Source organism: Lucilia cuprina, chromosome 4 (genome assembly GCF_022045245.1).
Source record: "Lucilia cuprina isolate Lc7/37 chromosome 4, ASM2204524v1, whole genome shotgun sequence".
Lineage (NCBI taxonomy): Eukaryota > Metazoa > Arthropoda > Insecta > Diptera > Calliphoridae > Lucilia > Lucilia cuprina.
Window position 1 is genome coordinate 42,467,093 of NC_060952.1, and position 21,323 is coordinate 42,488,415.

The 21,323-nt window shown below is 28.6% G+C and overlaps 1 protein-coding gene across 3 annotated transcripts in view; it reads left to right on the forward strand.

Annotated features, from left to right (window-relative positions):
• The first annotated feature begins 300 nt into the window (after positions 1-300).
• Positions 301-21,323, forward strand: part of LOC111679321 (serine-rich adhesin for platelets) — a 143,561-nt gene continuing 122,538 nt past the window's right edge. The window contains exon 1 of one of the 3 annotated variants that reach the window (XM_046948328.1): positions 301-992. In XM_046948328.1, the coding sequence (XP_046804284.1) occupies positions 544-992 (449 nt within the window). In that variant the 5' untranslated portion in view covers positions 301-543. The remainder of the gene's footprint in view (positions 993-21,323) is intronic. The other 2 variants (XM_046948329.1, XM_046948330.1) reach the window with 2 other exon arrangements.

Consider the following 21,323-nt stretch of genomic DNA (forward strand, 5'->3'; position numbering starts at 1 on the left):
GAAAAAAAAAACGCAAATAAATATATTAAAAACTTTGTAACCTCGTTAAAATTGCTCTTAATTTTATTTTTATTTGCTAGTGGGGCAATTAAACAAAATGTTAATCCTGTTTTAAATAAAGTCATAAGTATTTATTTTAATTATTATTTTTCATTTCATTACAGATTCGTTTAAATAAATAAACAATAAAAAGAAGACAACATGGAGAACAACTGAAAAGTGATAAAAATCAAGCATAATAAAAAAATATAAATAATTTTTATTGAAATGGCATAATTTTACACAAAAGCAATCAAAATCATAAAAAAGGATAATTGAAATACTATACTCTGACAAACAATACACAAATACATACATACACACACTAACATAGAAGATATAAAACCAAAACATTTAAAGGAAAAGGAAACTGAAAGAATATTAAATAACTGAAGTGTAAATTTATTTATTGTCTACAAAAAAATTGGCAACACAGCAACAGATATATAGAAAAAAAGAGAGAGATATTTAAAGTGTGAGAGAGTAAGTAAGAACTCTTGTTTTATGATTATGTCAAGTGGACGTAGTGCTCGTCTACCACCCACACCTAATGCCCCCAATAACAAACAATGGGTCCCCAACTCAGCAACAACAACAACAACCGGAACATCGTCAGTTACCAATCTACATGAACCCAACAGCAACAGTTTAATGTATCAATACAATAACACAGCAAGTGTACCCACAAATATGAGTCATCACCACCATCATCAGCAGCAACAGCATCATCTGATGGCTAACACTGGTATGTCTGACAATACCGCCGATATAATACAGACAACTGATGCCGGTACCGAGGGCATACCGGGTGAGACAATCGATGCCCTGGGACCGGAATTGGCGGTGGCAACGTCAAAAGTTTTGGAAAGTTTATCGGAGAATGAACGTAAAATGATTATTGAAGTGTTGAATCGTGATGAAAATGTACGTCAACGTGATGCTACACGTATAATGTAAGTAAAACTTTTTAGCTTTTATATTAAACGATATATGTATACGAAGTTTGATAACTTTATAACTATGTGAGTAAGTATGTATGTATTTATACATACAATAATAAGTTGATATATATACATAGGTATGTAGGTTTTAAAGCAGAAATGAATTAATAAAAAATTAAAATTACTATTTGTTTTTAACATTTTATTAAATTTTACTTTTTTAATAAACTTTTATTTTTTAACGAAGATGTACACATAACCATATGTATCATAAAATTTTGTCTATTTAAAATTAGGAAATTTAAAAATAATAAAACTTGGGAAAATGTTTTCATTTTCAGTCCCTAAATGACAAGTTTTTTCGTCATTTGGGGACTGAAACTTTGATTTTTTCTACATTTTTAGAAATCATCAAAATCTGAAATCAGTTGCCACATCATTAAACAGATATCCTGCTGGCGTTTGTGAGAAATAGTCAAGAGTGTTTAAAATTTGATTTTTTGTGTTATACATTTAAATAAAAATATATGAAACATTTTTAATTCAAACAGATTTTGAGATTAATATTAAGCCAAAAAATGCTTGATTCTAGCAGATTTTGAGTCAATATAAGCCTTCAATTTAATAAATTTAAGGATAAAATTAAGCGCTTGAATCAATTAAAAATACTTGAAACATATTTCGGATCATATCTAGCTCATTTTAAGGTTAAATCAAACACATTCAGAAACATGATCCCAGCCTTAAACCGCGCTAAAATCAAAATATTCGTGCTTGGCAGATTCGAGATTGATTCAATCATTTTGCACTTGATTCAAACTAAACCGTGCTTATCGTACTTTTGAAACCGATATGTTTAGATTCGAGCGCAGATTGCTTGATTCCTTTTTGAGTGTTCTATTGCAACATAAATATCGAGGAACTATATTCAATAGTCTCTATTTGTCATTTTCATGAAAATAAGATTTTGATTGCAAAATATCCAGAAAGCTATCCCGCCCCAGTGACACAAATTTCAAAAGAAAAAAATATTTTTTATTTCTCTATCTTAAAAAAAGAAAAATTATAAATGCAAAACTCTTTATCTTATCCTAAAATTGCTTTAAACTCTATTATTTTGGATAATTTTCTGTTGCAAAATAAGTGTTTTTAATAATTTGGACATGTTGAACACAAATCCGCAAATATTTGAAATCAGCTTAATAATTTTCGAGATAGTGCTCATTATGATACAAATTTGATTAATTTTAATGCCGTGTTTAACAATATAACATTGATTTTGGACCAAAACCTCATAATTTGTTGCTTTTTCAACAATTTGGTTTATATTGCTTCAATAAATTGCAAAAAATTATTGATATTAAATAAAAAAAAAAAAATGTATAATAGTTCTATGAAAAACTCTCTATCTGAAGGTTGTAAAAAATTATCGTAGAAAAAAAGCACTATCTGATATAAATTTGTGAATAATTTTGAAAATAAGGCAAAATTTTAAATTCCAGTTTTTGAAGTTTACTTATTATACTTTGTAGAATACTTTTTTCATATATTTATATCAATGTTTTTTTTTTTGCAAACCCGAATTAAACAATTAATTTAAACTTTTAATATTCCCCTAATAACTGAGAACTTATTTAGTTCTTCTCGATCTAATATTTAGTAGAAAAAATACATATTTTCTCTACTTCATCCCAAACTGACAAACATTCAATGAATCGTAAAAGATTTATCGATTTATTTACTACCCTTTTAGAATGGTGCGACCTTTATCTACCACAAAAGTGTAAAAGTGACAGATGTGTAATGGTGCGGTTAAAATATCTAACACCGATTGTAAAAAGAGCCCACAAACTTTAATTTTTCAATTACATGTGTATGTTACAACAATTGACACGTGTTTTAATACCATGGAAAGCTCAATAACCCACATGATAAATATAAATTTACAAAAAAACATATAAAAAACACACTCACATAAAGACAATTTCACTCGATTTCATAATTAAATACACTACAACTCGATACTATAGTGAAACGTATCATTCATATGACCTTAGCCTTAAATCGTTAAATGGCTTTAACGTAGCAAAAAAAGAACTTCCAAAGAAGCGAAAGAGAAGTATAATTGACTTAATGGAGGAACTTAAAATGACCTGAAGAAGTGATAATTTTAACACAGACTTGTCATAAGAGAGCTCTTCTTTTTACTTGATTCCAAATTGACTACATCTGAAGTGATTTCCAGGTTTCCAGTTGTTTTATAATATACAACTAATTTGTGTTAAATAAAATTAACATAAATAAATAAATTACACTTATTTATCAATCAACTCCAAAATAAAATGGGTTTAATTTAAAAAATTTCAGTACAAAGAAAACATACCAAATTTTTTAACAAAATTTGATTCTTTTTCTTGGGAAGTCAGTAAACATCACTTCCACAGAAGGTAAACAAATTCACTTAGTGCTACTTTTGAAGTGGTGATAAATAATATTCTTTTAAAAGTAGTTCGGTTTATTTTTGCTGGGAAGATCAGCATTTCACTTTGATGTCGCAAGGATATCGTTTAATCGACCCATAAATTGATTAACTGTTGCAAACACCAGCATAAACACATAATATCTATCTAAAAAAAAAAACTAAAAATAACGACGCTATTTCTTGGATCTGCCATTATCGTTAAACTAAAGCCCACAAGGACTTAATATTAAATTGATATTGGAGGAAATTGCTTGAATATTGTGTGACGTTGTATAAGTGTGTAAGTGAGTTTTTGTGTTTGTGTAGGAACGAAAGTATTTCTTGTCATTTTCCATCTTAAAATCAATTGGTTTATATTTCTCTCGTCAAGCGATGTTTTTTGTTGTTTGTCTTCTCTTTTTTGTGCAATTGTTGGCCTACAATTACAAATTGTATTTTCATCCAAAGTTTTTCTTTTTACAGTCATGACTACGAAGCATGTGTATAAAATTTCTTTTGCAATTTCTTCACTTTAATTTTATTTCAGTTTTATGAAAGACGTTTTTTGTTCACTAAGACTCTCGATATACCTGTCAATACTTTTGACACTCATACATAGGCAAAGTAAAGGAGTACAAGTGTGTGACTATAGCCCAGAAGTTCTGGCTTACATTGGTTTAGACTTACTTCTGGTTATAGAAGCTGAACATCTTCTAGTAGAATTTACTTTTATTACAAAAGGTCAATTAACTCTGCAACACATTACAGTCGATGGGTTAAGTAACTACTTGTTAAGTTACATTGCAGAAAAGGAGAATTAAAACCTCTTCTCTATACATTATTAGGTTACAATTGACTTCCTCTCTGGAGTAATTGAATGAGTGTTAGTTATAAAAAGAGTGTTAAAGTATTGTTTGGATTTTTCTTTTATTAACTCATTTTTTTCATTGCCTTTATGTATTTTCCTCTTTTTACCTTTTATTCTATAATATTTTATGAACCTGGTGTGTGTTTTAAATTCAATATGAAAAGTATAATGAAAAATTTGATATAAGAAGGAGAAAACATGTATCGGTGTATTTTTACTTAGTTCAATTATTTTTTTATACTTTAATTTAGTAGAAATTCTTTGCTCGTTAAATTAAGTACAGCGTTTTTTTCTTTAGTAATGGGTCTTTACTAAGAAATACATATTTAATAAAGATATTTAAGAGGTAAATATTTTTATATGTTTACTAAAATTTGAAAGAAATTTAAGAAACTTAGATTAAGGAAAATTCTTAAATTACCTCTTAGAAAAAAATAGAAAGAAAGTTGCATGAAAGCTTTTTAGATATTTACTGATTTCACATTTGAGCAACTGTGAAGTAGTTGCGACTTATTGAATTTAGTTTTTTTTTACATTTTAAAATTTTTCCAATTTATTTAATTTGTTCTTTTAGTCTTCGGATGGAGCGTATTAAAAATGGTTGAAATCGTATCATTCAGAATTTTACCTAGTTCCTTACAACTTGACCCCCGATTAATGCTTTGGAGTTCATATACCTGAGGTACTTTTTTGAGAATATTACAGTATGCCCGATAGATTGGTTTATCCAATACACATAAACTGCTATCGGACACTTTGTATGCACATTCTTTTTAGGAAAATTGGTGGAAAAACCTTTTATAGCGATATGTATAAATAATTGTATCCAATGTTTAAAAATTTATTTTGCTGGACGTGAGCAGTTCGCTATTAGTTTTCGTAATGAATCTTATTATAATTATAGCTTGTCAGAAAATAATTTAAGCTTTTAACTGCCCTTTTCGAAAATATGTTCATCCAATTTTTTATAGTTCTGCCAGAATATGTACAACCATACTAATCTCTTCCCTCTCTCGGTCGTTTAAGAGACCACATTTTTTTATGCATCAAGCAGATCTGCTATTTCATTGCCTATTATCCATATGCTACTTAAAAGATACAGATTTTGGCTCTGAAAGAGTATTCAGTTATACAAAGGACTAAATTCTAATAAGCTCTTAGTTTTAAATTTCTCAAATATTCCGATTGGTCACGATCTCCTATCTGAGACCATTGCCTCACAGGTAAGAACAACATCTATTCTTTTTCAGAGATCGCATGATCAAGCAAGTCTGATGTTGATCTTTTTCCAAAAAAGTATACAGAGGTGACACTTTTGACATTTACAAAGTTCTGAAATCAGCTTTTCTACTGCTTTTGTGGGAAGACATACAGCTATAAAATTGCTGTAAAGTATTGTGCGAAAAAGAGGGAAATGCCTCTGTATACCCTGTGTTATTACCAGAGTAGGCATTTTTTGCACTCGTGAATACAATTTTATTTATTTCGAGATCTATTTTTTTCATATTGTTTTTTTTTTTTAATTTCACTCACAAGAGATATCAAAATGAATAGAATTTGAATAAAACTCACATACAGAAAATGTGTGCACGAAAACCGGTTTAATGGCGGTGGTAATAAATAAATTTAGTAACAAGGATGTACGTACATATGTATGTGAAAGATGGATGTGTGTGCGGAGTAAAAGGGTTTATGGCGACAAACAAATGTTTTAAAAAATAAAAATGTTTACTTACAAAACAAAAACTTGCATATATGATGCAATTATGATGTTACATTAGAAAAAATACTAATATTAAAAATTTCTGGAAATTTATCACATTTTAAAAATTTACGAACATCTACAGGCAAACATAACTCTTTAAAGTTTACACACGCATATACATAAATGCACATGTATGTTTACACACTAACACATAAAAAGTTAATTTTCATTTTCTTAAGATTTATAATATTATAAAACTCATGAAATACTCTTTTGTACTCGTTTCATAAGAGAAATTTATTCTCCGCTCTTTAAATTTAAATTTCACTCGTGAGATTTATTTTTAAAAGTCACGAGAAAAAAAAGATAAATTCATAAGCAAGATAAGATCCTTTTGGCTGTGAATGCCGCCATGAATGTTACATGTATTTCGATTTGTTAGTGAAGCCTGATACATTTTTCGAACACCCTAACTTAATACTTTAAAATTTTCGTTTGATCATTTAAAATTTCTTAATAAGTCATAGAGATGCTGAAAGTATATTGTGTAGCTAATATTCTGCTTCATATTTCCATTGCGCTTAACTCATTTTATAATTAAAAAAAATGCGTAAAAAGGATCAATATCCATGTTACTGCTATCAAATGCAAAAAGTTTGAAAAAAAATGTTTCAATGAAATTGAAATTAATAAAAGTTTAAAGATGAAACAGAAAAAAAGATACTCGTTAAAAAATAACACCATAAAATGGGGACTTTCATAACATATTTTTTTCTATCAAAATGTTTTTTTTTCATAATATTACTTTTTATAAAATTCATTAAAATTAAAAATAAAATGAGAAAACAAGTACGAAGATAAAATTGAAAGTCTATTGATAACCCTGCTGTGGAAATATAATATAAAGCATAGTTTGCAAAAATGGATATACATTTTCTATCCATTTTGCTCAACGGATAGAATTGAGATATAGATATGATTAATATCATATTTCTGTGCAATATGAACACTGGAATATTGAGACATATATAGCATCTTTTAAGAGTCAAAGATGGTGATAAGTACCATGATAATGACTATTTTTAATATTCATTCTCTTTTTGAGCCTGAACTCCACTTAAACCTAATGAAATTAACTAGGAATAGCAAGCATTCCACCGCATACTGCTGTAATAAATGCCATCAGCATACACACAAATACAACTTGTTGAACTCTAGTTTTTCTTTTACAAACCAAACAAATAACGAACCAACTTAATAGAAAAGAACACAACACGGATGCACATCGACATCTCACATTTTTAGAGTGAGGCATTAAATTACAAAAATGAACTTGAAACCACTACAACAGTGAACACAATACTAACGAAACGAACTATGAAAAGGAGTTCGAACAGAAGGAAAATGAGAAAAATTTAAAGAAAATTCAATCGATACTTTCGTTGTGCTAGTGTAGAAAAAATATTCTCGCGTGAGTCGTTTGAAAAACGATTTTCTTCTAATGTTTTTTTTTTTTGCCAGCTAATTTTATTGCAAAAGGATGAAGAAATGAGAACATTAAATTCTAACGAAAAGTTTATGAGTTTGTTTCGCTATACTTAATATTTTGAAAGGACTCTTTACTACCCTTACACTCGTACCCCTTTGAAATTGATTTTTTATATCCCCCATTAAAAAAGATGAAGGATTCTTGATTTTGTCATTCCGTTTGTAACACATAGAAATACTAGTCATAGATCCAAAAAAGTATATAAGTTCTGGTTCCTTTCTTAATGGAAGCAGCTAGAGGGTTAATGTTATCAATAAATATTCTTTATAGGTAAGATTTTTTTGCAATATCGGTCTACGTTTTTATTTTTCGGGGGCACATATCAGTGGTCTCAGCTCCATCAGACTTAAGTTATTTAAAAGTATAGGGATGAGATTAGACATAAATAAGTTTTGTAAAAGCCGAAAACTCTCAACAAATTTTTATAAATATCGGTTCAAATTTTATAATATGGTACTCTTCAGAAAATGTTTTAATGCTCATTATTAGCTTTAATATACGCGTATAGTTTCTTGCTAGCCAAAATCTATCAAAAAAAATTTATGATAGATTTGAAAATACGAGTATAAAGTATCAAATTCGATCCTTATCGAATTTGATAAGGATCGGCCCATAATTGATATAAGCACTATTTCAAGTATGAACCTGTTGTTATAGTGGAGCACTTCTTTTCCGGCATACAGTTTGGTGGGTATATGCATTTCTGAATACAACATTCTTATTTGTTGTTTTGTCAAAGCTTTTTTAAGACTTCGATTTTTTTATGAAGTTTTGAGTGATTGTCTCGGATCTCCGTTATTTATGGACCGATTTGGAGATTTTCATATTCTCAAAAGCATGTCTGATAGAGTTATTAAAGTTATTGAATCTGGCAGATATTTCGACATACACACGAACATTCCTCCGGGGCATGTTTCCTTTACGAAAGATCCTTATCTTAGTGTATTGCAATCCCGGGTTAAAGAGGTGTTACCAGTACCTCTAGTCTGTCGGGACTATAGACTGGTGATGTTACATTATTCCTCCGACTTTCTTTGGGGTCGAACTAGATACATAATGTGGTACTACGGTTGGCCAGTTGTACTGGCTATGGTTTAAACCCAAATTCGCGGAAAGTGTGAGTTGCGGTTAAAAGACTGATGTACGGTAAAGTATATATTTTCGAATAAGTTCGGTGCTTTGCCGCATGACAACATATGTATACTCCACAAAGGATTGACTGTGGCACTAAGCGTTGGAAATGGGGTAGAGTTAGTGGTCTTCGTATACCTAGATTAAGTGTGTCGGATGTTGTTCTCTATGAGTGTGTTGGATGAATGAGAAGTGTGCTGGGTTGAATCATGATGTTTGAAATGTATCTTATACATGTGATACCATTATATTTTCCCTTTTTGTCCAGGTATTTTAGCGAAACTTTGTTTAACTAGATTCACAACAGTATGTTCTCTGTAAGTAAGAACAAAGTTTTCAGCTTATTTGATGGATTCGTACTTCGGTCTACCAGTTACGTCTCTATTGCCGACTCATCAGAGGTCATTCCATCTGCGTACTTGTAAAGGGAAGTAAGGTTTTTCACGTATGATATTAATCAACGGGCAGCAATGGTTAGAGACTGGATAGCTCAAGTACTAGAGCAAAGTGCATGTATACTGGATTGGAAATTCCATAAACGAGAATTGCCACCGGAGTGTAAGAAGCCCAATGGGGCTCCGATGAGTCGTCACAGAAGCTCCAATAATGGCAGAGGTTTACATTGTGCATTTCGGCATTAATTTAATACACACATACATGACTAAGTCCAATCAATTATAAAAATGTCACGTAGTATAACTGTCCTCCCATATGATATACATTCTTGTGAATCCTTTCGTCCATTTTTTTTACATTCGTGTCTATAAACCTGTGTTTCCGAAGGGAAATGTACAATTCAATTTAAACCAATGTTCGGACCTCGTTTTACCTCATAGAAGGCGTCTCTTTTAATGTGATATTCAGCATTAATTTTTTAACAATATGTACAATTTTTATAATAAGTATGCTTATACTTTTATATTTGTTTTTATTGATTAATCCAACATAGCGTTACAGTTAATTGTTAAATTTTCAACAGAAAGAAGTCAATTGTTGAACTTGTATCCAAAAAACCGTTTAAATCACTTAAAAAAAGCTTCCTGTGTGTCGTGTTGGCAGGTTCAAAAATTTTCACTTAAACTTTTTTTCACTTCCTACATATAACAAGTATTTTTTTTATTTTATTATTATTTTATTGTTATTATTTCTTGGGTAAAAAGTTGTTGGCGTTGAGAGTAAATTGTTAGCAAATTTATAAGAAATGAAAGAAAAACAATGTTATTTTCTCCTAGTAGTGGTGGGAAAAATTAACCAAAAAGTTTTTTTTTATTATTTTTCTTAAAATTGTTATAAGTTGCGGCATGTGTATGAGTGTTTCTTAAAAAATATAGCAATTTAGCAATGTCCAAACAAAAATTCTATAAATTTAATACTTTTTTTTCGAAACGAAGTGAAAAAAGGAAACATGAACACAATTCTTAAAATAACATTGATGCATGAATGTGGATGTTGCGACAGTAAAGAAACAAAAACTTCAAACTTCCCACGAACTGATGGTGAATGAAAAAATAACAACCATCATCTTTTGTACTCTTACGCCTGTCCATCATCAAAAGTATAAAAATAATATCGGAAAACTGAAAAGTTTTTTCCCATTTTACTATTTCTGCGATGAAGACTAGTAGTAACATTAAAAAAAAATTTGTTGTAAGGGTTTTTATTTTTATCATGCGGAGTCTAGTGTTAAATTTGATTAAACTTTCACCTACACATACAGACATATATGTCTATGTACTAACTAGTGGGTTTAACTTGTAAATGTTAACTTCATCAGCTTATCCGTGTAGGATTTAAGTTGTGTTACAGATTTCCGCATCAATTTGAATTTTGTTTCCAATGGTGATTTTCAATATCCGTTTCCTATGAGTAGTTGGTTGTGCTTATGTATATATTTGAGTAATATTTTATATTTTAAATTTGTATATATTACATTATTGTAAGTGTAAAATTTTTGATTTGTTCATTAAAACATTAATGCAAATGTAAAAGGCGCTGGAATTTACTTTAGATCCTTTTTTCCATGATACATTAGATGAATTCACACAACTGACAATTTTCTTTACACAAAGTGTTTTTATTAACAAAACCAATGAATATTTCCTCGAACTTAATAAACAAATATCAATTAACATTTAGGTTTTATACACACATTAAAGACAAATGTCAACAAAATTGATTCACAGAATCGTAACTTTACTTAATTACATGTCATAAATCTGAAAAATCATATTGAAATTAAGTACGTCAACTTTGTTTTACAGTATTATAAGTCATTAAAAATTTATTAAATCATAATCAAAGCCATTACGATTATGAGACATGAGATATTCGAAAAATAAGTCATGAAAAGTAAAAACTTTATTATCCTATTTTATGTCATTTCAAAAGCTTTTTTAGTAAATATAATTTTGACATTATGAAATAACTTCAATAATTATGATATTAAATAAGCTTATTAATTTAAATAATTATTATGTGTATTTGTTAATATATTACAATAAACAAGACAAGAACTTTTATGCACAAAAATAATTAAATCAATAACATCCGTTGTAAAAATATATACATACATAAATACGATAACATTGTAACAATTTGATTTCGAAATCTAAGTTTTATACACTATTGACAACGGATTGTAGCAATGTTGACAACTTAGTGTTGTCGTACCTATGTATATACTACGTGCAACGTATATAACAATAACTTACAAATAATACATTATGTAAGTACCTACTTATATTTAGCCTTGACATATTCATTTCAAATTTCGAAAAAAAAATATTTCTTTTAGTGCACGTTTATAGTAGACATTCTTTTCTCAGAAACAAAACTACTTACATAACTCCATACTTGTCGTAATACTTTGTTTCGTAGATAACAATGGAGATGGTTTAAACTTAAGCAAGAAATGCAAAATTGTAAACAGCTGATGCAAAAAAATTGATACAATTTTTATGGAAATAAACATTAAAATGTTAAATTTATTGATTAATATATAGTATGGGGACTTTAGAATATCTTTTTATACCCTTCACCTTCGTGAGAAGGGTATATATAAGTTTGTCATTCCGTTTGTAATTTCTATAATATAATTTTCCGACCCTATAAAGTATATATATATTCTGGATCCTTATAGATAGCGGAGTCGATTAAGCCATGTCCGTCTGTCTGTCCGTCTGTCTGTTGAAATCAGTTTTTAGAGGTCTCCAGATATCGGCGAGATCCGAACCTTCAATAATTCAGTTAGACATGCTTTCGAGAAGATCGCTATTTAAAATCAGCAAAATCGGTCTATAAATAACGGAGACATGATCAAAAATTCGAGACAATCTCTGAAAATTTCATCAAAAAGCCACATTTTTTCATGCTTTGTTAAAAAAGCAACAACAACACTGTGAATTGTATAAAGATGTACATGTGCGTGTGGAGATGTATTTGGTTTTATTTAGCTGTGTAGTTTTTTGTATGTTTGGATGCTGTTCTGTTCTCTCGAAGGTAAGTGGTTATAACAAGAACAAGAAGATAAAGCAGTAATATGTTAGTAATACAGCTGATATTTGTTTAAGGGTGGTAATACAGTTTGACGGTGGTTTTACAGTACAACGATTAATATTTCTTTCTGCTACAGTTTATTTGTTTGTGTGCATGTTATGTGTGACATGTGTGCAGAGATGCAAAATAAAAACTGTTTTTAAAACATACTTGGTGAAGGGTATAGAAGATTCGGCACAGCCGAATATAGAAATAGTTTTGTTTCATTAATTTTCATATTACATATACAATTGTCTTCTTCTTTTTTTATTAATCGTTTTGATAACAAACAGTAACGTTTTCTGTTGTTTTGGCAACACTCCGAATTTTATCAGATTAACCCCCAATAACACAATGTGTAGTTATTCTTTATCTTAAGGTTAAATTGGCAGTTTTCATACAAAAAATATTTTAATCGGCAGAATAACTTTCGGTTAAACGATAACCAGAGTTAGAGTTAATGGGACTAAATTTATTTTTGCAATTAACTAATTACACTATGCAACAAATTGAGGGTCATGGTCTGGGGGGTGAAAAACTCCCATGATAACTTAAAGTACTAGGTTAGAGTATTAAAGGCACCAAACCGTTCGGCGTTGATAGGTCAAACTTTTATGTTATCGGTCATTGAAAGTTGCGCTTTTCAACACTAAGTTTATTAAAACTTTACAAATACTTTCTGAATTCACTTCAAAAACATATCTTTTGTTTAGCTATCTACAGAACAACTTTTACATTTGTCATTGACATTTCTAAAACGTGCAATTATCTTCAAATTAAAATATTTTCCCCCACATTTTTATACCAAATGTGCAAACAATCAAAATATATTATATAAAACTATTTTTCATATTTCGTACAATTTCGTATATATTGCGAAAGAATTTAGTGGTGCAAAACCACGAAGCATTTCGTACAATGTACGACAGTTTCTTTGAATTTGTGACTTACGTTGTAGAAACTTGAAAATCATTTTTAAGACCTTTAAGTGCAAGTAATTACTTAAACAGTTAGTTTACTAAGTTAAATAGTGGTAAAAATCTAATACGAATCCATTCCAATTATTTAAGTATAATTATTTAATTTATTTGATTACTTATTACTTCTATTAACACGGTTTGATATTATTTGTTTTTAAAGGACACTCTGCATTTTCTTATGCATCCTGCAATTAGTTTCTCTTTTTTTGCATTTTCATTACCCGCTGTGCACATAATATTTAATATTAAAATTAACTACATATTTCTTTCTACTGTGTTGTTATTTTTTCTTGTAATTGAATTAATGTTTAATTTAATTATTTGTTGTTATTATTACTTTTTGCAGTTTTCCTTTTTTAAAAAAACCGCAAAATTAACACTGACACTCAGTTATTAATGTAATTTCTTGTACATTATGGGAATTGTAAAACATGTTTTTATCTATTTTCATTTATTATTAATGCAAGTAAATATGTTACACTCTACAGCTGGTAGTAGTTGCAATGAGATTGAAGGATATATTTATTTTATCCAGATTACAAGATTATTTTGACTGAAATCATTCAAATCATCGAAATAGTATTAAAATCAAAATAAATGGATTAGAGAGTCACAAGGAACTGCCTTTTTAAGAATCTCAATAGTTACGCATTATTATTATAATGAATGAGCGAAAAATAAAACACATTTTTGTTTGAAAAGGGGCCTTAGTGCCCTACCAGCGATAGAAAATTTTAATAATCTAAACAAGAATTCTCTATACCCTTCACCTTCTGAATTCTTGTAGACAGCGAAACCATGTCCGTCTGTCTACAAAATCTATCAAAAATAACCAAGATATAAAAAAATCTTCTCGGACTTTGCCTCTAAAAATTTCATAAAAAATTTTAGTGCAAACTCTCGCAATTATTATTTCTTGCCTTCAAGCATTTAATTTATGATCTTTAAAATTGTTTTTTTAATTAAAAGTAAGGTTTCGCTATTGTTTCATATCACCGAATATAAAAAAGTATTTAACATGTTTTAATTGATATTTTTTATCTCTATGAACCTCTATTAAAAATTCTTCCACTTGACTGACTGGCTATTACAACAGTTCCCTCTACTCCGGGGCTTTTGCAGTTATCCATTGCACGAGTGCTTTTGAATCATTAATGCTTCATGCGTCTTCATAAGTTTTCCACAAACATTCATTCGCTGTTTGTTTCTACAACAACTTCTATCGTTGTGTCTCTTTTTGCTGTTCCTTTTTGACAATGATGTCCTTGTGTAGAGTGTTGAATGTACATGTGTACTATGTATATATAAGTGTATGGAAGTATTTGTGTTGCCATAAAAATTACAATGAAACTCCTGTTAATAGGAACACCCAGAACATACTAATGTTAAAGTGTTTAATGTGTCAATGTTTTAATTTTGCAGGAGTTATTCCAGTTGTTCTTCAACAACAATAACTAAATATTTATTTGACTGTATTGTATGTTCTATTTGTAATACATATGTAAAGTGAATCATTACTTTAGTGATCCTTTATACTCTAGCAAAAAGTTATTTTATTGCCCCGAAGTAATCTAAAGGGAAATCATTTCTTCTCATCCCCATTAAAATAATCTATTGCAATGTTAGTTTCTTTGTAAATAGCCAAGTAACTCTTAATCATGTAAAACCCTAAATGATGAGACAGTCATTCCGAACTATAGGAATACTCCATATTATACATTTGACAACTTTTGTTTTAAAAGAATTACGGTTAAAAGTTAAATAAAAGTTATAAATCCTCTTATATTTGATTTGGATTTCATGTATGTAAGTTTTTTAATTGGCATTATTTTATTCATTGTGTAATTTTTTTATTTACATGTTAATTAAAAGTTTACAGTTTTAGGTGGTTTTATAGCTAAAAGGAAAAAATCTATTAAATTATATAGAAAAATATAGAAACAGTAAATAAATAAATGTATATATTGTTATGAATACAGGCAAACCTGGTATAGCGAATAATAAAAATCGAAAATTTGATATTCTTTAGTAGTGACAACAACTAATTACCAAAATTTAAAAATTATTATTATAAACTTTATTGAGTACTTAAGGTCTAATTAATTTTTAACAAAAAAATTTTGGCATGAACCTCGTATGTATAAACATTTTTATTGTTTTTCTTTTTATTTATCAACATTATTTATTTATTTATTTATTTATTTATTTATTTATTTATTTATTTAAAACTTAATCTCAAATAAAAAATACTTTCTGTTGAATTTAAATTTCTTTTGAATTTAAAAATTTTCTAAATTTTGTAAATTCTCAATTAATCATTGCTTAAAAAGAAAAAAAGTAAAACAATAAAAATTTTGTCTAACAAAGTTAAGATTAATATGAAGTCACTGAGTGACTGCATTAGTCAGGTTAAAAGAACAAAAACAAAAATAACACAAATCAATTTATGAAACGAAGAAAACAAAAATTGAAATGACAAATTAATAATTCAAATGAAGAGAGTTTTTTAATTTATACCAATGCATATTAAATTTAAAACAGGTTTGAAGATCTCTACAAATTTCCCAAGCTATTCCAATACCGGTTTAAAGGATGAATCCAAACAAACAATGAATCGATAAATATTCCAATAAGAAAAACAACAAAAATAACTAAACAAGTGAGTGTTTGTTTTTATTTATCAATAAACAAAATTGTAAAGTAAGATCAATAAAGAGAGATGGTGAATGAAAGAGAGCCTATTTTAAGGTAGAGAGCAGAAAGTGAAGTGTTAGTTGGGAAAATTAATTCCTAAATAGTTGTTGTAATTAAACATTTCATGGGTTTAAAATTCTGAGAAAAATCTTATAGAAAAACTTGCTTTTTCACATTATTTACACAACCTCTGATCATTTAAGTTCAATGTAAAAGATTAGAAATGAGTTCAAGAATCATCCATAAATTATTTAGCGGGCGTCAGCCAGTCAGATAGACAGGTAATTTTATTGTTTTCATTGTATTGTATTTGTTGTACATATGTTTGTATGTAGAAGGTACGTTGCACTAGGTTCTATTGTAGTGATTTTTAATGACAAACGGAATAAAAATTCATTCATTCACACGAAGGGAGAAGCAAATATTTAAACAAACAATCAAAAAGAAATAAAAATAATAAATAACTGTGGAGATTAAAAAAATAATAAAGAGAGCCGTTGTGTTTTATATCAGAGTTACTGAATCGGTAGTTAAAGTGACCTTTTCTTTTAAAATGAATTATGAATTTGATTTCGAATATACGCAAGTATTTTTTAGCCATTTAGCAATAAACTCAAACTATCCAGTCTTTTCTCTTATTGTGAACTATAATACCGGTCCTATAACTTTATTTAAAAGAAGATTTTCAGTCACATTCACAACAATAATCACCATTCGGAATAGGGGTCCATTTAAGTTGTCGACAAGTAATCCAGTCTTATGATTAGTAATATAAAGTTGTGACAATTTTTACTGTCAGATGTTATGTATCTGATAATGGAACCAATGTAAGTTTTAAATCTTCTATAAGATATAAAACTAAAATAAGATACAATCATCTCATAACAGTATAAACTGATAATTTTTGTTAGGGGATAAATTTATGGTCTGCTAAGGTTGTAAGATTTAACAACCATACTTACATACATACATACATACATACATACATACATACATACATACATACATACATACATACATACATACATAGCATTCATTTTCTTTCATATTTTAAAAGATATTTATAGTTCTTAAAACCAGCCGACAGTGTAAGATCTGACAGTCGTGCATAAATAGCATTAAAGCTGTGATACACAGTTGTCAGATTTTCCAAAGTTGTCAGAAATTTGTGCAAAACATGTCTTACAATCGTGTGATCATACAATTTTTCTTTTGCAACGTTGTCAGAGAAATCATTTCTGAAATTGTTGCAAAATAAAATTTCTAAGTTGACACCGTTGTTTAACAGTTTCTTCACATTTTACTGCCAACGTTGTAAGATCTGACAACCGTGCATACATAGCATTAGTTTTATTTTATGTTTCAAAAGATATCCATAGTTTCAAAAACCGTTTACGAATCTCTGCTTACTGAGAATATTATTAAAGGTGTGTGTATTTTTGTTAGTTAGATATCAACAGGTATGTAGTATCTCTAAGATATACATAAACAAATATTTGTTATTTTGAGAAAACCCACAAACAGAGAGGAAGAGTAAGACATGTCTTACGTTAAACGTTAAACAAAAAAGTCTACACAATTTAAAAACGTAACGTAAGCTAAAATGTCTACAAATGTGTCTGCGTTTTCTTTATACAATTGGAATGAAGATTGTAAAAAAAGGTGTTTGAGACCAGTTAACGATCGGTATTTAAAGTGTTTACAACGTAGGCACGGTAAACGTGTTTTAGAGTTTAAGCCGGGATTTTTATATTGCAAAGGGTTTAAAGGCATTATAATTAAGGAATAAATTATTAAAAAGAAAATCGAAATTTTTAAAAAGTAATAAAAAAAGTTTTAACGAAATTTTAAACCAAAAGAAGAAATTCTACGAATATTTAAATATTTCAAAAACCAAAAAAGAATCTTTTATAAAAATACTGTGAAATATTAAACGAATAAAACTTTTGTAATAAATAAAATAAAAAAAGTCATTGTATTGTGGAAAAATATTATTTTTCAAATAAATCAAGAAATAATAAACAAAATAAAAACGTCTTCAAACGAATAGAATAATCGAAAATAAAATTAATAAATCAAGCAATATAAACAGCAATAAATTCAAATATTTCTTCTTAACACACATATTGCGAGTAATAAGAATAAAAAAATATATAAGAAATTATTGTATATTGACACCTCTTTGTGCTAAACGAATTCTTTTATGAAAGAGTCATACAAAACAGGAAAAAAAGAAAGAAAAAATAAACATCTCAAGTTTAAAAATCTTGTGGTAAAAGAAAACAAAGAAAGAAAATATATTTGAAATTATTTAAATACTTACGTTAAAAAAGGAATACTGGTGTAAGCAGACAAACTTAATTTCAACACCGACATCAATTAAGGTAAATTAAACGTTTTTTAAAGAAATTACTTCTTTCACTTCTTGTTAATAAAAGTTATTATTAAAGACCCGTAGCTATAAATTAAAATAAATAGAATGTGGTAAAGCTTAAAATATTACTTAAAATGTTGACTACTTCTGACACTAGTTTCAAACCTATAGATGAAGGTTTTACATTTTATTTGAATTTATCTTACATGCAAAACATTCGCAATCCGAATAATTTACACATTTATGAAATTCACTCACACACACATCTAACCCCAAATAACCAGTTACAGTACTAGCTCTATTTTCCTATAAACAGAACAGTTTTAATTATTCATTTAAAATAATTGTTTATAAAACAGATTTGCACGAATTTGTTTAAACAAAAATGTATAAAAATTCTAAACAAAATATAATTTAATTTTTCATATGTTTCTTAAATTTAAATTTATTGTAACTGTTTCTCTATTTAAATTAACATCAATTTAAACACATCGTTTAAATGATTCAACGTCATTTTATTGCTTTTTTATTTTATTTTAAAATTTGTATTTAAACATTTCGTTGTTATTTTTTTATTTGTTTACTTATGTGTAAATTTAATTAAACTGATAAAAAATACGGTGAAAACAAAAATAAAGCATATTTAGCAAATATTTGTTTTCAAATAAAATAAATTAAATATGATATCCGCAGCAGACAAACAGAAAATCATAACTTAAATGTGATATTTACTTAGGATTTTATTTTCAATGTGACTTTTTTTCTACACAGTCAAATTATGCACAGATAGTTCTCAAATCGAAATTATTAGTTGTCAAAGTCACAACGATGCGTTGCCGAAATAACTATAACAATTGAAATTATTAGTTGTCAAAGTCACAACGATGCGTTGCCGAAATACCACGCAATCGAAATGACAACTGGATGTTTTTTAAATATGATATACACTCATTGTAAAATGAGATATGATATACACTCATTGTAAAATGTAACAAACGAGGTAAGCTCACTTTTAACAACGGATTGTATCAACCCATTGGTTTTGTAGTCAATTATCTAGAGATTCAGTCCAATTATCTAAAGCTAAGTGTATTCGGTTAAAGCTTTTTTATAATCTATTGCCGTCTTGGATTTAAACTTAACTCTAGGTTAAATAACCCGAGCTCCCTTCTCTTTTAATCGAGTAAATTACATCTACTCCCGAGTAGTCTGGTACTCATATAAAACAAATATTACCTTAGGATGGATATTTGGTTAAAGCTTTCTTACAAACAATTTCAGTCACGGATTAAATCTTAACACCTGATAAAACCCTATGGACTACTGACTGTAAGTAAATTTTTAACCCCTGTTGGCGTCTTATTTATTGCAATTCAATTTACGCATTCCATTATGCCACGGAACCTAAGCCCTTTTGTTCTCCAGATTAGAGCCTAGGTACACTTGTTAAATAAATTGCTATTTTAGGTGTAATCTAACCCATCGATATTGAATTTAACAACAAATGTTTTGGGAGTTTTGAATTTGTGAAATATATCATTCAAATATAAGTTGTCATTCATACAAGTTGCAGAGGAGTCCATCTTCTCTGTCACAGTCCAGTTTAGAAACCGCGGTTTCGAACCTCAGGGTCAATGTCACAGTCCTTCTTTCTGCTTTCCCGTTTCTACTTTTCTTTTTACAGGTAAAATTACAAAGGGATCATTATTACACCCAAGTTAAGCTGTAATTAAAGATATTCGATGCTGTCACCTGTCAAACCTAATCTAACCTATCGCAAACCTTAACAAAACCTTCAAATTCGAGCATAAATCATTGATTTAGAAACTAATTCCAGAACCGTTCCACGCTTTCACAGAACCAGCTTTAAAAAACAAGTAGGAAAGTATAGTCGGACATGGCCGACAATATAATACCCTACACCATGAGTATATTTTTAAAATGTTTATTTTTCATAAAGAAACTTTTATGTTGAATTACCTTGATTCCAAAGTATTTAAGAAATTTATTGATAAAAAACAAAATTTTATGAGGCTTTATATAGGTCAAATATGGGCCGACCCTCGGTAAATTTGGGAAAGGTATTTTTTAAATAATAGTTAGTTTTGATGAGTTTCATTGCGATAAAAATGGTTACAAGTCAATTTTAGACGTTTAAGACATTTTTTGAAGAGGGGTTTGTATGGGGGCTAGGGTCAAATAAGGGCCGTGTCATTTATACTTATATAAAACTTATTTGTGCTAATTTTTAGAGGGATAATATAATATTTGACGTAATTATGGCATAAGAAATCGGGAGGTGCAGTTGTATGGGGGCTAGAAAGGGTTCGTCCCTGTGCCAAAAAATGTTTGGTCCAAATTTCATCAAAATATCTTGAAAATTGCGGCTTGTACCTTGCGCACAAGGTTTACATGGACAGCCAACCAGCCGGACGGACGGACATGTCTTAGTCGACTCAAAAAATGATTCTGAATCTATCGGTATACTTTAAGGTGGGTATTGGACCAATATTTTTATGTGTTACAAACATCAACACAAACGTATAACACCCTCCCCACTATAGTGGTGTAGGTTATAATAATTTAAATCAAATGTCATTGGTTACAGGACTCTAACAATTACAGGCTACAATCATGCATTCGAAAATTAAAAATAATTCAAAATTCTATGTAATTTATAATATTTTTTTTTGTTGAAATTTATTTTGAAACATTTTAAATCCAATTAAAAATCCATGCAATGACTGCAACCGCAATAGGTAAACAGTCGTACAAAGTAAATATAAAAATGTACTATTTTTAAAACAATTTTTTAGAACAAAAAATAATGTTGCACAAAAATTTATTTTCTAAGCAATATTCGTGACTTTGTTAAAAAATCAAGTCATGATTTGTTTAAATAAACCAATTATTTATATTTTTATAAATCTATTTATAATGTTAGTTAGTGTAAATTATTGATATTTTTTTCGGAGAAATACCTTTAAAAAATAAATTTTTTGAAGTGTAAAAATTCTTGTCATATATTTTTAGATTTTTTGCAATTT